The sequence below is a fragment of the Ranitomeya imitator genome, chromosome 1 (assembly GCF_032444005.1).
Source record: "Ranitomeya imitator isolate aRanImi1 chromosome 1, aRanImi1.pri, whole genome shotgun sequence".
NCBI classification, from domain to species: domain Eukaryota; kingdom Metazoa; phylum Chordata; class Amphibia; order Anura; family Dendrobatidae; genus Ranitomeya; species Ranitomeya imitator.
This window is the reverse complement of record NC_091282.1, coordinates 959,117,497-959,132,543: the sequence shown is the minus strand read 5'-3', so window position 1 is coordinate 959,132,543 and position 15,047 is coordinate 959,117,497. Positions and strand designations below refer to the sequence as shown.

At 44.0% G+C, this 15,047-nt stretch overlaps 1 protein-coding gene across 2 annotated transcripts in view; it reads right to left on the bottom strand.

Moving 5' to 3' along the window:
• Positions 1-15,047, bottom strand: part of PRSS12 (serine protease 12) — a 305,892-nt gene that overhangs the window by 147,597 nt on the left and 143,248 nt on the right. For both annotated transcript variants that reach the window (XM_069743759.1, XM_069743760.1), the window contains 2 exons: positions 2,524-2,702; positions 1,996-2,137 (listed from right to left, as the gene is read on the bottom strand). In XM_069743759.1, coding sequence (XP_069599860.1) covers positions 1,996-2,137; positions 2,524-2,702 — 321 coding nt within the window. The remainder of the gene's footprint in view (positions 1-1,995; positions 2,138-2,523; positions 2,703-15,047) is intronic.

Genomic DNA, 15,047 nt, shown 5'->3' with positions numbered 1-15,047 from the left:
TTTGATGATGGAAATAAGATATTCAAAGTCAAAAGGTGTAATCAGCTATTGCTTACATACACATACTTCTCCACAAAGCCCCCCCGCTTTCTTTATTTATTTTGATGCTTGCGCTCCATCGTTGTAGCGCTCTATAGGTGCAACCTTAGTGAGCGGTATTGATTTCAGTGGGGGTCCGTGGCATTACCAAGCGCATTAGTCAATATTTGCGTTCCTCTGTTGGAGCGCACTATATTATCAGTGTACTGCGCCATCATTAGGCGCCCTGAGGTTGCGTTCCACCGTTGGAACGCACTATGTTACCGGCGCACCGGAAGTGACATTTGCAAGATGGCGCCGATACTTCCGGTTTCGCCGGGACGAGCGGTTAGCAGCCCGACGGCATGGGGGGACCTTGGCGTGCGTTCCAGTAATTGGAGCGCAGCATGGACGCTACTCAGCCCACTTAGGTACTACAGGATGATGGGGGCATATGTGGGTGGCTCTATTGGTCTGGGGGGGGAGTGGTCCCTCGCTTATATAGAGGTATCGGGCGCCATACTGAGCTGACTCACCTTCTGTGGCAGACATCACATAGGACTGCCTATGCTGGGGATAATATACAGCCACTGCGTATATCCCTTACCTATGGACTTTTGAAAATGTAAGGACTTTTAAACTACTTCTGGGCCTGTTGGCCATTCAAACTCCCCTGATGAATCTCCGGGATTGGAGAAGAAACGCGTAGGGAGGTGTCTACCATACTACATATGGCGGGGGGTGTTGTGAATTCTGTTGTCAAGCTCCCTCCTGTGGTCATGAATGGTACTTCGGCTGGTTCTGTCCATGGGCTTCCTCTGGTGGTTGTGAGTGGAGCTGCGGCTTCTGAGTTTCCTTCTACAGGTGACGAGGTTAATTCGTTAGCTGGCTGCTCTATTTAACTCCACTTAGATCAGTGCTCCATGCCACCTGTCAATGTTCCAGTATTGGTCTAGTTCTCTCCTGGATCGTTCTTGTGACCAGTCTTCCCAGCTGAAGCTAAGTTCCTGCTTGTTTTTCTCTGGTTTGCTATTTTTATGTCCAGCTTGCTATTTTGATTTTTGTCTTGCTTGCTGGAAGCTCTGGGACGCAGAGGGAGCGCCTCCGCACCGTGAGTCGGTGCGGAGGGTCTTTTCGCGCCCTCTGCGTGGTCTTTTTGTAGGTTTTTGTGCTGACCGCAAAGTTACCTTTCCTATCCTCTGTCTGTTCAGTAAGTCGGGCCTCACTTTGCTAAATCTATTTCATCTCTGTGTTTGTAATTTTCATCTTTACTCACAGTCATTATATGTGGGGGCTGCCTTTTCCTTTGGGGAATTTCTCTGAGGCAAGGTAGGCTTTATTTTTCTATCTCTAGGGCTAGCTAGTTTCTTAGGCTGTGTCGAGTTGCATAGGGAGCGTTAGGAGCAATCCGCGGCTATTTCTAGTGTGTGTGATAGGATTAGGGATTGCGGTCAGCAGAGTTCCCACATCTCAGAGCTCGTCCTGTATTATTAGTAACTATCAGGTCATTCCGTGTGCTCTTGACCACTAGGTCCATTGTTGTCCTTACCACCAGGTCATAACAGGGGAGTGTCCATAGTAGGGCTCATTTGGGCCTGTCCTTGTGAGGACAGGAGTTATTGCTGGGGCACGACAGGGGTTTAGGAAACAGGTCCCCGCTCCCTCTGTCTTACCCTACAACTATTGGACCCTCCCTGGGACCCCTCATCACTGGCAAGGGTACCCTTCGTCCATAATTGGTGAGATCAAACCAATTTCTTATTAGAGCACGGTTTTTGGCGTGAGCACTTTTGTTTGTATTTTTTGTATTGTTTTGTCCACCTTTTAATATTATTAGTAAAAGTTATGTTTTATTTCTATTGGGCTATACTCTTCTAGCTGTGATCTACTTACATACACTTAACATACCACTATTTGTCTAGTGTTTATATTTTATATATGTTTTCTAGTTTATAGTAGACATGAAATGATTCTTACTTATATCCCAGTTGACGACACACAACTTGTGTATTCAGCTCTGTCCACCCGTCATCACATATCGTCCCCCACTGTGAATTATGGAAAACTTCCAGACGTCCTTCATGGCTACCTCTACCACCTGCTAGTCTAATGGAGCCATCTGTATGAAATGTAATAGGCAGTATTATTTTCAGCTATTTGTGCACACGCAATAGAACCTATAACAATATCATTGGTTCCTAGACCTAGACTAAACATCCAGCAATTCCTTATGTAATAGTTTAGTTCAGTGACAAATTGGTGAATTATAGTAATGGCATGTTCATTATCCCAACAACCTCCAGGTCTTCTGCTGACAAGGTGAATTGTTTAATGGTCTCTTTGTATTGTCAATTACAAGGATATTTCCGGCAGGACAATGCACAGGCTTACAAATCAATAGTGTCTTTCAGTTCTTTGTAAATCATGACAATGACTTTTGTAAATTCATTATTATGGAAGGTTTCTGAATAAAACTAGTTAAACTGAACATAAAGTGTGTGATACCTGCAACTGGTGTACAGGAAACGCCTGCATCTTCTTTGTGTCCGCAGTTGTGATCCCCCCATGAACTTCGTTGACACTCTTCTATAGACAGCTCATTTCCTGTGCACTGTATCTCATCCAGGAGAATCTGACCTGTTCCTGCTCCAAAATGAGCATGACTCCAAGCTTTTGCAACACCCCTGTAACAATAAAAGTGATAGTAATATTAGTGGCAAACTGCGCAAACTAAAAGAAAATCGGCAAATAACATTCACTTGGTTATATAATATATCCAGTCACTAGGCCAAGGCAGGAGGCAGGACTTGAGTTCGGTCATGAGTGGTGATCAGGCAAAGAGGAGAACAGGTTGCCAACATATTGTTAGGATCAACAATACCAATAAATATCAGCATTAAATGTGAACAGACACTTTTTCAAAATCAAGAACCAAAATTACCTTTTTGTTCAGAAACTAAATTACTGGAGAAGGGTTCTTAAGATTCCTAGGACTCCTGGACATTGATATTGACTGGGTCAGGAGTGATTAGCATGAACTGTTCAGAGAAAATGTCAAATAAAAAATGCTATTAATCTGCAGATAAGGGGTTAATCTGCAGGTTATTCTCTTCCGGGCAGCCTCAGTCATAGGGGTGGCACCGGCACAGTTTCAGTCACCACTAAGTGCATAGAGAGAGGCAGCTGTAATGGCTTCTCTGGCACTGACTAGCAGCTGACTCTAATTATTATGGGGCACAGTTAGGCTGTGTGCCCACATTGCATTTTTATGCATTTCTGCCGCATGGGATTCCACAGTTGCCCATGCTGCGGATTTTCCCAATGGGGAATCACATAGCGATAAAATCCCCAGCATGTTCATTATTTCTGCGGAATCATGGCGGTTCCGCAGCCATAGGATTACATTGAAATGCTCACTTTACGCATGTGGCTATGCGCACCATGCGTAAAGTGAGCGCTTCATATGCGGATGGTACCCAGGGTTTGGAGGAGAGGAGACTCTCCTTCAGGCCCTGGGATCCATATTCATGTAAAAAAAAGAATTAAAATAAAAAATAGGAATATACTTACCTTCTGATGGCCCCCAGAGTCCTCCCGCCTCTCAGATGTGAACGCGGCACCTTCCGTTCCCAGGGATGCATTGCGCGAATCACCTGAAATGATGTCACAAAGGTCCTTCGCGCAAAGCTTCCCTGCAAACGGAACGTACCGGAAGCACCGCTGAGGAAATCATGGCCTTCGGAAGGTGGGAATAACCATATTTTTTATTTTTTTTATTATTTTTAATATTCTATCTTTTACTATTGATGCTGCATAGGCAGCATCAATAGTAAAAAGTTGGTCACCCTTGTCAAGCACTATGCTTAACAAGTGTGACCAACGTGTCAATCACTTTTCCAAGCGATGCTTCAAATCGCTTGTAAAGCTGTTATGACCTGGTGGTCAGGACAATAATGGACCTGGTGGTTAAGAGCACAAGGAATGACCTGATAGTTACTGATAATAAAGGACGAACTCTGGGACGTGGGAACGCTCCCTATGCAACTCGGCACAGCCTAAGAAACTAGCTAGCCCTGAAGATAGAAAAATAAAGCCTACCTTGCCTCAGAGAAATTCCCCAAAGGAAAAGGCAGCCCCCCACATATAATGACTGTGAGTAAAGATGAAAATACAAACACAGAGATGAAATAGATTTAGCAAAGTGAGGCCCGACTAACTGAACAGACCGAGGATAGGAAAGGTTACTTTGTGGTCAGCACAAAAACCTACAAAAAGACCACACAGAGGGCGCAAAAAGACCCTCCGCACCGACTCACGGTGCGGAGGCACTCCCTCTGCGTCCCAGAGCTTCCAGCAAGCAAGACAACAATAAAAAATAGCAAGCTGGAAAGAAAAATAGTAAACCAAAGAAATACAAGCTGAAACTTAGCTTCTGCTGGGAAGACAGGTCACAAGAACGATCCAGGAGAGAACTAGACCAATACTGGAACATTGACAGGTGGCATGGAGCAAAGATCTAAGTGGCGTTAAATAGAGCAGCAGCTAACGAATTAACCTCGTCACCTGTGGAAGGAAACTCAGAAACACCCACCAGAGGAAGTCCATGGACAGAACCAGCCGAAGTACCATTCACGACCACAGGAGGGAGCCCAACAACAGAATTCACAACAGTACCCCCCCCTTGAGGAGGGGTCACCGAACCCTCACCAGAGCCCCAAGGCCGACCAGGATGAGCCAAATGAAAGGCACAAACCAGATCGGCAGCATGAACATCAGAGGCAAAAACCCAGGAATTATCTTCCTGACCATAACCCTTCCACTTGACCAGGTACTGGAGTTTCCATCTCGAAACACGAGAATCCAAAATCTTCTCCACCACATACTCCAACTCCCCCTCAACCAACACCGGGGCAGGAGGATCAATGGATGGAACCACAGGCGCCACGTATCTCCGCAATAACGACCTATGGAACACAATATGGATGGCAAAAGAAGCAGGAAGGGCCAAACGAAATGACACAGGATTGATAACCTCAGAAATCTTATACGGACCAATGAAACGAGGCTTAAACTTAGGAGAGGAAACCTTCATAGGAACATAACGAGACGACAACCAAACCAAATCCCCAACACGAAGTCGGGGACCCACACAGCGCCGGCGGTTAGCGAAACATTGAGCCTTCTCCAGGGACAATGTCAAATTGTCCACCACATGAGTCCAAATCTGCTGCAACCTATCCACCACAGTATCTACACCAGGACAGTCCGAAGACTCAACCTGCCCTGAAGAGAAACGAGGATGGAAACCAGAATTGCAGAAAAACGGCGAAACCAAAGTAGCCGAGCTGGCCTGATTATTAAGGGCGAACTCAGCCAACGGCAAAAAGGACACCCAATCATCCTGATCAGCAGAAACAAAGCATCTCAGATACGTTTCCAAAGTTTGATGAGTTCGTTCGGTTTGGCCATTTGTCTGAGGATGGAAAGCCGAGGAAAAAGACAAATCAATGCCCATCCTAGCACAAAAGGATCGCCAAAACCTCGAAACAAACTGGGAACCTCTGTCAGAAACGATGTTCTCTGGGATACCATGTAAACGAACCACATGCTGGAAAAACAACGGCACCAAATCAGAGGAGGAAGGCAATTTAAACAAAGGTACCAAATGGACCATCTTAGAAAAGCGATCACAAACCACCCAAATGACCGACATCTTTTGAGAGACGGGGAGATCCGAAATAAAATCCATAGAAATATGCGTCCAGGGCCTCTTCGGGACCGGCAAGGGCAAAAGCAACCCACTGGCACGAGAACAGCAGGGCTTAGCCCGAGCACAAGTCCCACAGGACTGCACAAAAGAACGCACATCCCGTGACAAAGAAAGCCACCAGAAGGATCTAGCCACCAAATCTCTGGTACCAAAGATTCCAGGATGACCAGCGAACACTGAACAATGAATCTCAGAGATAACTCTACTAGTCCATCTATCAGGGACAAACAGTTTCTCCGCTGGGCAACGGTCAGGTCTATCAGCCTGAAATTTTTGCAGCACCCGCCGCAAATCAGGGGAGATGGCAGACAAAATTACCCCCTCTTTGAGAATACCCGCCGGCTCAGGAACACCCGGAGAGTAAGGCACAAAACTCCTTGACAGGGCATCAGCCTTCACATTCTTAGAGCCCGGAAGGTACGAAACCACAAAATCAAAACATAGTAACATAGTAACATAGTTAGTAAGGCCGAAAAAAGACATTTGTCCATCCAGTTCAGCCTATATTCCATTATAATAAATACCCAGATCTACGTCCTTCTACAGAACCTAATAATTGTATGATACAATATTGTTCTGCTCCAGGAAGACATCCAGGCCTCTCTTGAACCCCTCGACTGAGTTCGCCATCACCACCTCCTCAGGCAAGCAATTCCAGATTCTCACTGCCCTAACAGTAAAGAATCCTCTTCTATGTTGGTGGAAAAACCTTCTCTCCTCCAGACGCAAAGAATGCCCCCTTGTGCCCGTCACCTTCCTTGGTATAAACAGATCCTCAGCGAGATATTTGTATTGTCCCCTTATATACTTATACATGGTTATTAGATCGCCCCTCAGTCGTCTTTTTTCTAGACTAAATAATCCTAATTTCGCTAATCTATCTGGGTATTGTAGTTCTCCCATCCCCTTTATTAATTTTGTTGCCCTCCTTTGTACTCTCTCTAGTTCCATTATATCCTTCCTGAGCACCGGTGCCCAAAACTGGACACAGTACTCCATGTGCGGTCTAACTAGGGATTTGTACAGAGGCAGTATAATGCTCTCATCATGTGTATCCAGACCTCTTTTAATGCACCCCATGATCCTGTTTGCCTTGGCAGCTGCTGCCTGGCACTGGCTGCTCCAGGTAAGTTTATCATTAACTAGGATCCCCAAGTCCTTCTCCCTGTCAGATTTACCCAGTGGTTTCCCGTTCAGTGTGTAATGGTGATATTGATTCCCTCTTCCCATGTGTATAACCTTACATTTATCATTGTTAAACCTCATCTGCCACCTTTCAGCCCAAGTTTGCAACTTATCCAGATCCATCTGTAGCAGAATACTATCTTCTCTTGTATTAACTGCTTTACATAGTTTTGTATCATCTGCAAATATCGATATTTTACTGTGTAAACCTTCTACCAGATCATTAATGAATATGTTGAAGAGAACAGGTCCCAATACTGACCCCTGCGGTACCCCACTGGTCACAGCGACCCAGTTAGAGACTATACCATTTATAACCACCCTCTGCTTTCTATCACTAAGCCAGTTACTAACCCATTTACACACATTTTCCCCCAGACCAAGCATTCTCATTTTGTGTACCAACCTCTTGTGCGGCACGGTATCAAACGCTTTGGAAAAATCGAGATATACCACGTCCAATGACTCACCGTGGTCCAGCCTATAGCTTACCTCTTCATAAAAACTGATTAGATTGGTTTGACAGGAGCGATTTCTCATAAACCCATGCTGATATGGAGTTAAACAGTTATTCTCATTGAGATAATCCAGAATAACATCCCTCAGAAACCCTTCAAATATTTTACCAACAATAGAGGTTAGACTTACTGGCCTATAATTTCCAGGTTCACTTTTAGAGCCCTTTTTGAATATTGGCACCACATTTGCTATGCGCCAGTCCTGCGGAACAGACCCTGTCGCTATAGAGTCACTAAAAATAAGAAATAATGGTTTATCTATTACATTACTTAGTTCTCTTAGTACTCGTGGGTGTATGCCATCCGGACCCGGAGATTTATCTATTTTAATCTTATTTAGCCGGTTTCGCACCTCTTCTTGGGTTAGATTGGTGACCCTTAATATAGGGTTTTCATTGTTTCTTGGGATTTCACCTAGCATTTCATTTTCCACCGTGAATACCGTGGAGAAGAAGGTGTTTAATATGTTAGCTTTTTCCTCGTCATCTACAACCATTCTTTCCTCACTATTTTTTAAGGGGCCTACATTTTCAGTTTTTATTCTTTTACTATTGATATAGTTGAAGAACAGTTTGGGATTAGTTTTACTCTCCTTAGCAATGTGCTTCTCTGTTTCCTTTTTGGCAGCTTTAATTAGTTTTTTAGATAAAGTATTTTTCTCCCTATAGTTTTTTAGAGCTTCAATGGTGCCATCCTGCTTTAGTAGTGCAAATGCTTTCTTTTTACTGTTAATTGCCTGTCTTACTTCTTTGTTTAGCCACATTGGGTTTTTCCTATTTCTAGTCCTTTTATTCCCACAAGGTATAAACCGCTTACACTGCCTATTTAGGATGTTCTTAAACATTTCCCATTTATTATCTGTATTCTCATTTCTGAGGATATTGTCCCAGTCTACCAGATTAAGGGCATCTCTAAGCTGTTCAAACTTTGCCTTCCTAAAGTTCAATGTTTTTGTGACTCCCTGACAAGTCCCCCTAGTGAAAGACAGGTGAAACTGTACAATATTGTGGTCGCTATTTCCTAAATGCCCAACCACCTGCAGATTTGTTATTCTGTCAGGTCTATTAGATAGTATTAGGTCTAAAAGTGCTGCTCCTCTGGTTGGATTCTGCACCAATTGTGAAAGATAATTTTTCTTGGTTATTAGCAGAAACCTGTTGCCTTTATGGGTTTCACAGGTTTCTGTTTCCCAGTTAATATCCGGGTAGTTAAAGTCCCCCATAACCAGGACCTCATTATGGGTTGCAGCTTCATCTATCTGCTTTAGAAGTAGCCTTTCCATGCTTTCTGTTATATTTGGGGGTTTGTAACAGACCCCAATGAGAATTTTGTTACCATTTTTCCCTCCATGAATTTCAACCCATATGGACTCGACATCCTCATTCCCTTTGCTAATATCCTCCCTTAAAGTGGACTTTAGACAAGACTTTACATAGAGACAAACCCCTCCTCCTCTCCGATTTTTACGATCCTTTCTAAACAGACTGTAACCCTGTAAGTTAACTGCCCAGTCATAGCTTTCATCTAACCATGTCTCGGTTATTCCCACTATGTCAAAGTTACCTGTAGATATTTCTGCTTCTAGTTCTTCCATCTTGTTTGTCAGGAAGACGGGAGAAAAATAACAACCATCGAGCCTGTCTCGGATTCAACCGTTTGGCAGACTCAAGATAAGTCAAATTCTTGTGATCTGTCAAGACCACCACGCGATGCTTGGCTCCTTCCAGCCAATGACGCCACTCCTCGAATGCCCACTTCATGGCCAACAACTCACGATTACCAACATCATAGTTACGCTCAGCAGGCGAAAACTTTCTAGAAAAGAAAGCACATGGCTTCATCACCGAGCCATCAGAACTTCTTTGCGACAAAACAGCCCCTGCTCCAATCTCAGGAGCATCAACCTCAACCTGAAACGGGAGCGAAACATCTGGCTGGCACAACACAGGGGCAGAAGAAAAACGACGCTTCAACTCCTGAAAAGCCTCTACAGCTGCAGAAGACCAATTGACCACATCAGTACCCTTCTTGGTCAAATAAGTCAACGGTTTAGCAACAGTAGAAAAATTAGCGATGAAGCACCGATAAAAATTAGCAAAGCCCAGGAACTTTTGCAGGCTCTTCACAGATGTCGGCTGAGTCCAATCGTAAATGGCCTGGACTTTAACAGGGTCCATCTCGATAGTAGAAGGGGAAAAAATGAACCCCAAAAATGAAACCTTCTGAACTCCAAAGAGACACTTTGACCCCTTCACAAACAAGGAATTCGCACGAAGGACCTGGAACACCATTCTGACCTGCTTCACATGAGACTCCCAATCATCCGAAAAGACCAAAATATCATCCAAATACACAATCAGGAATTTATCCAGGTACTCTCGGAAGATGTCATGCATAAAGGACTGAAACACAGATGGAGCATTAGAAAGCCCGAATGGCATAACCAGGTACTCAAAATGGCCCTCGGGCGTATTAAATGCTGTTTTCTATTCATTGCCTTGTTTAATTCGCACAAGATTATACGCCCCTCGAAGATCTATCTTGGTGAACCAACTAGCCCCTTTAATACGAGCAAACAAATCAGACAGCAACGGCAAAGGATACTGAAATCTGACTGTAATTTTATTAAGAAGGCGGTAATCAATACAAGGTCTCAAAGAACCATCCTTCTTGGCCACAAAAAAAGAACCCTGCTCCTAACGGTGATGACGATGGGCGAATATGGCCTTTCTCCAAGGACTCCTTTATATAACTCTGCATAGAGGCGTGCTCTGGCACAGATAAATTGAACAATCGGCCCTTAGGAAACTTACTACCAGGAATCAAATTAATTGCACAATCTCAATCCCTATGAGTAGGTAGGGCACTGGCTTTGGGCTCATCAAATACATTCCGATAATCCGACAAAAACTCTGGAACCTCAGAAGGAGTGGAAGACGAAATAGACAAAAATGGAACATCACCATGTACCCCCTGGCAACCCCAGCTGGACACAGACATAGATTTCCAGTCCAATACTGGATTATGAACCTGTAGCCATGGCAACCCCAAAACGACCACATCATGCAGATTATGCAACACCAGAAAGCGGATATCCTCCTGATGTGCAGGAGCCATGCACATGGTCAATTGGGTCCAGTACTGAGGCTTATTCTTGGCCAAAGGCATAGCATCAATTCCTCTCAATGGAATAGGATACTGCAAGGGCTCCAAGAAAAAACCACAGCGCCTAGCATACTCCAAGTCCATCAAATTCAGGGCAGCGCCTGAATCCACAAATGCCATAACAGAATAGGATGACAAAGAGCAAATCAGAGTAACAAACAATAGAAATTTAGACTGTACCGTACCAATGGTGGCAGACCTAGCGAACCGCTTAGTGCGCTTAGGACAATCGGAGATAGCATGAGTGGAATCACCACAGTAAAAACATAGCCCATTCCGACGTCTGTGTTCTTGCCGTTCAGCTCTGGTCAAAGTCCTATCACATTGCATAGGCTCAGGCCCATGCTCAGATAGTACCGCCAAATGGTGCACAGCTTTACGCTCACGCAAGCGTTGATCGATCTGAATGGCCAAGGGCATAGACTCATTCAAACCAGCAGGCATGGGAAACCCCACCATGACATCCTTAAGGGCTTCAGAGAGACCCTTTCTGAAGATTGCTGCCAGGGCACATTCATTCCACTGAGTGAGCACAGACCACTTTCTAAACTTCTGACAATATATCTCCGCTTCATCCTGACCCTGACACAGAGCCAGCAAGATTTTCTCTGCCTGATCCACTGAATTAGGTTCGTCATAAAGCAATCCAAGCGCCAGGAAAAATGCATCAACATCACGCAATGCCGGATCTTCTGGTGCAAGGGAAAATGCCCAGTCTTGAGGGTCACCACGTAACAAAGAAATAATGATCCTTACTTGTTGAACAGGGTCACCTGAGGAGCGAGGTTTCAAGGCAAGAAACAATTTACAATTATTTTTGAAATTCAAGAACTTAGATCTATCACCAAAAAACAAATCAGGAATTGGAATCCTAGGCTCTGACATCGGATTCTGAACCACAAAATCTTGAATGTTTTGTACCCTTGTAGTGAGATTATCCATCCAAGAGGACAGACCTTGAATGTCCATGTTTACACCAGTGTCCTGAACCACCCAGAGGTAAAGGGGAAAAGAGAGACAAAACACACTGCAAAGAAAAAAAAATGGTCTCAGAACTTCTCTTATCCCTCTATTTAGATGCATTAGTACTTTGGGCCACCTGTACTGTTATGACCTGGTGGTCAGGACAATAATGGACCTGGTGGTTAAGAGCACACGGAATGACCTGATAGTTACTGATAATAAAGGACGAGCTCTGGGACGTGGGAACTCTGCTGACCGCAATCCCTAATCCTATCAAACACACTAGAAATAGCCGTGGATTGCGCCTAACGCTCCCTATGCAACTCGGCACAGCCTAAGAAACTAGCTAGCCCTGAAGATAGAAAAATAAAGCCTACCTTGCCTCAGAGAAATTCCCCAAAGGAAAAGGCAGGCCCCCCACATATAATGACTGTGAGTAAAGATGAAAATACAAACACAGAGATGAAATAGATTTAGCAAAGTGAGGCCCGACTAACTGAACAGACCGAGGATAGGAAAGGTTACTTTGCGATCAGCACAAAAACCAACAAAAAGACCACGCAGAGGGCGCAAAAAGACCCTCCGCATCGACTCACGGTGCGGAGGCGCTCCCTCTGCGTCCCAGAGATTCCAGCAAGCAAGACAACAATAAAAAATAGCAAGCTGGACAGAAAAATAGTAAACCAAAGAAATACAAGCTGAAACTTAGCTTCTGCTGGGAAGACAGGTCACAAGAACGATCCAGGAGAGAACTAGACCAATACTGGAACATTGACAGGTGGCATGGAGCAAAGATCTAAGTGGAGTTAAATAGAGCAGCAGCTAACGAATTAACCTCGTCACCTGTGGAAGGAAACTCAGAAACACCCACCAGAGGAAGTCCATGGACAGAACCAGCCGAAGTACCATTCATGACCACAGGAGGGAGCCCAACAACAGAATTCACAACATAAAGCGCAAGCATTCTGCAAGCTAAAAACGCTTGCAAAATGCTTGTGTTTTGCGGGAAAACCCATGCGAATTCCGCATACATTTTACCTGCGGCAGGGAGTTGTGGAAATGCTGCAGACATTTCCGCAGCATTTCTGCAACGTGGGCACATAGCCTAAATAGCCACCGTTCACTATGCACTTTGCGGTGAATGAAATTGTGCCTGTGGCTGAAAGAGTGAGGCTGTCGGGGACAAATATCCTCCCGGCAACAAAACTTTCAGTACAGCGGGCACACGGTGTCAGAACTCGATTAACAAAATAAACCCATATCTGCAGTTTAATAGTGTTATTTTACATGACAGTATTTCCTCGGACCCTTTTGGTGTGTATGTTTATACACATGTATGGTTCATATATCACATCTACATTTAATTACATATTACTTATTTTTTGATTGTCACTCTGTCCTTATTTATGGATATTCTGTCTTTTTGGTCACCCAAATTAATCTAGATTAGGGCTTCCTAGAATCCTCTAGGGTCAGATGATGGTGAGCAGAGACGCCAAGTCTTGCATTCTTTATTTAGGGTGTCAACCTCTGTGGTCATGTAGACATTTCTAAGGGAAAATTATCAGGTCCTTCTTTGCCCTGTATCCTGACCTACTAAATCCTGTAGTTTGCCTTGTGCAAAAATGGATAACCAAATTCACACAGGCCAACATTATTTGTATATTAAAAGAGCTAGTGTGAAATTTGTTTTATTTGTGATACATAAAAGTTGTCTTATATTGGGAGGAACTTTCCAAGCTTAGTCTTGTTATGGTGTGTGACTTATGACATCAAAGAGGGATATAATCATGAAAGTGTTGATATGGCCAGCAAAAATCCCTGATCTCAACGTCATAAAATCTATCTATTATTTACATGAAGATACAGAGGTATTTGTACAAGCCTACATCCACAGAAGATCTGTGATTAGTTCATTAAGATGTTTGAAACAAGCTCCTTTCCAATTTCCTTCAAAAACTGTATGCAAGTGTAACTAGAAGAATGAATGCTGTTATGCCGTTTCAAAGGCAAATGATGGTCACATCCATTTTGGTTTGATTAGATTTCTGTTTTGTTCATTTACTTCCATTTTTAGTTTCCTTTTTTATATTTATCATTTATTATCACTTCTATTTTTGAAAGCATTTTTACTTAGCAATGTTTTTTCCACACATGCCTAAAGCCTTTGCACAGCACTGTATATTTTACAGATCAATTATTTGTATTCTCGGTCTGTTTGTATATTATTTTTGTCTCCCTGTATTAGCACAATTTGTTTTACAATACTATGTAGACTTTATACATTTGCTCAACAGTGCCATGTCTTCTTAAAGGGAACCTGTCACCCCCCCAGGCGTTTTTAACTAAAAGAGCCACCGTGTGCAGTACTAATGCTGCATTCTGTCAAGTTGTCTCTTTTAGTTCGGGTCCCTGGCAACGCTGAAATAATTGTTTGTAGAATTTGCCCCTCATACCTGCAGTTTGTCAGGGGGACATGTCTTTTCCCCCTGAAACAAACGCCTCCCAGCCGTCACTGAGGGCCTCCGTGCGCCGGGCGCCGCCTGCATTTCCTTACTGAATGTCCCCGGTGCCTGCGCTGTAAGTTCCCATCATGTGATGGGAGTCGAAGGGCAGTGCAAACTGCGCATGCCAGAAAAAGGCACTTACATCGCAGGTGCCGGGGACGTTCAGGAAGGAAATGGAAGTGGCACTCGGTGCACGGATGCCCTGAGTAATGGCTGGGAAGCGTTTGTGTCAGGGGGAAAAAGACATGCCCCCCTTACAAACTGCAGGTATGAGGGGCACATTCTAAAAAACGATTATTTAAGCGTTGGCAGGGACCTGAACTAAAAGAGCCACCTTGACAGAATGCAGCATTAGCGCTGCACAAGGTGGCTCTTTTAGTTAAAAACATCTTGGGGGGTGACAAGTTCCCTTTAACTTATCTCCTGTATCGGTGGGAACCAAGGTCACCATTCGAGCTGTTGTGACCATCAAGGGTCCGGATGGAAGAGTAAAAAAATGGGGCACTGTTAAAGCTACCTGCATAGATGTAGCCACTGCAACTGGGCACATATGATTTTGCTGTAGTAAAAGAAACAGGTCTATCTTGGGGCTAAAACAATGCAGGCCCTCCAGGACATTTAACTCTATCTACACTCCTCCTCCTCCTTTTCTATTGTTTTTCTCATTAATATGATGTATAGGCACATAAGGGGAAAGGAGGATGTGAAGACTGAGAAATATTCATTGGTGACCAGAGACTGCTGCACCAATCAGTGAGCAAGAATAATGCTCACCCAAATGTCGACTGATAGATTGCCTGTAGCTGACCTTACCCAAACCAAGTTCAGAAGGATCTTGACTTAGAGGGAAGAAGAGCTGGGTGCTGTATGTTATCAGGTTCTGGTTCATATGAGGTATGGAGGCATTGCTAGGAGGTATCA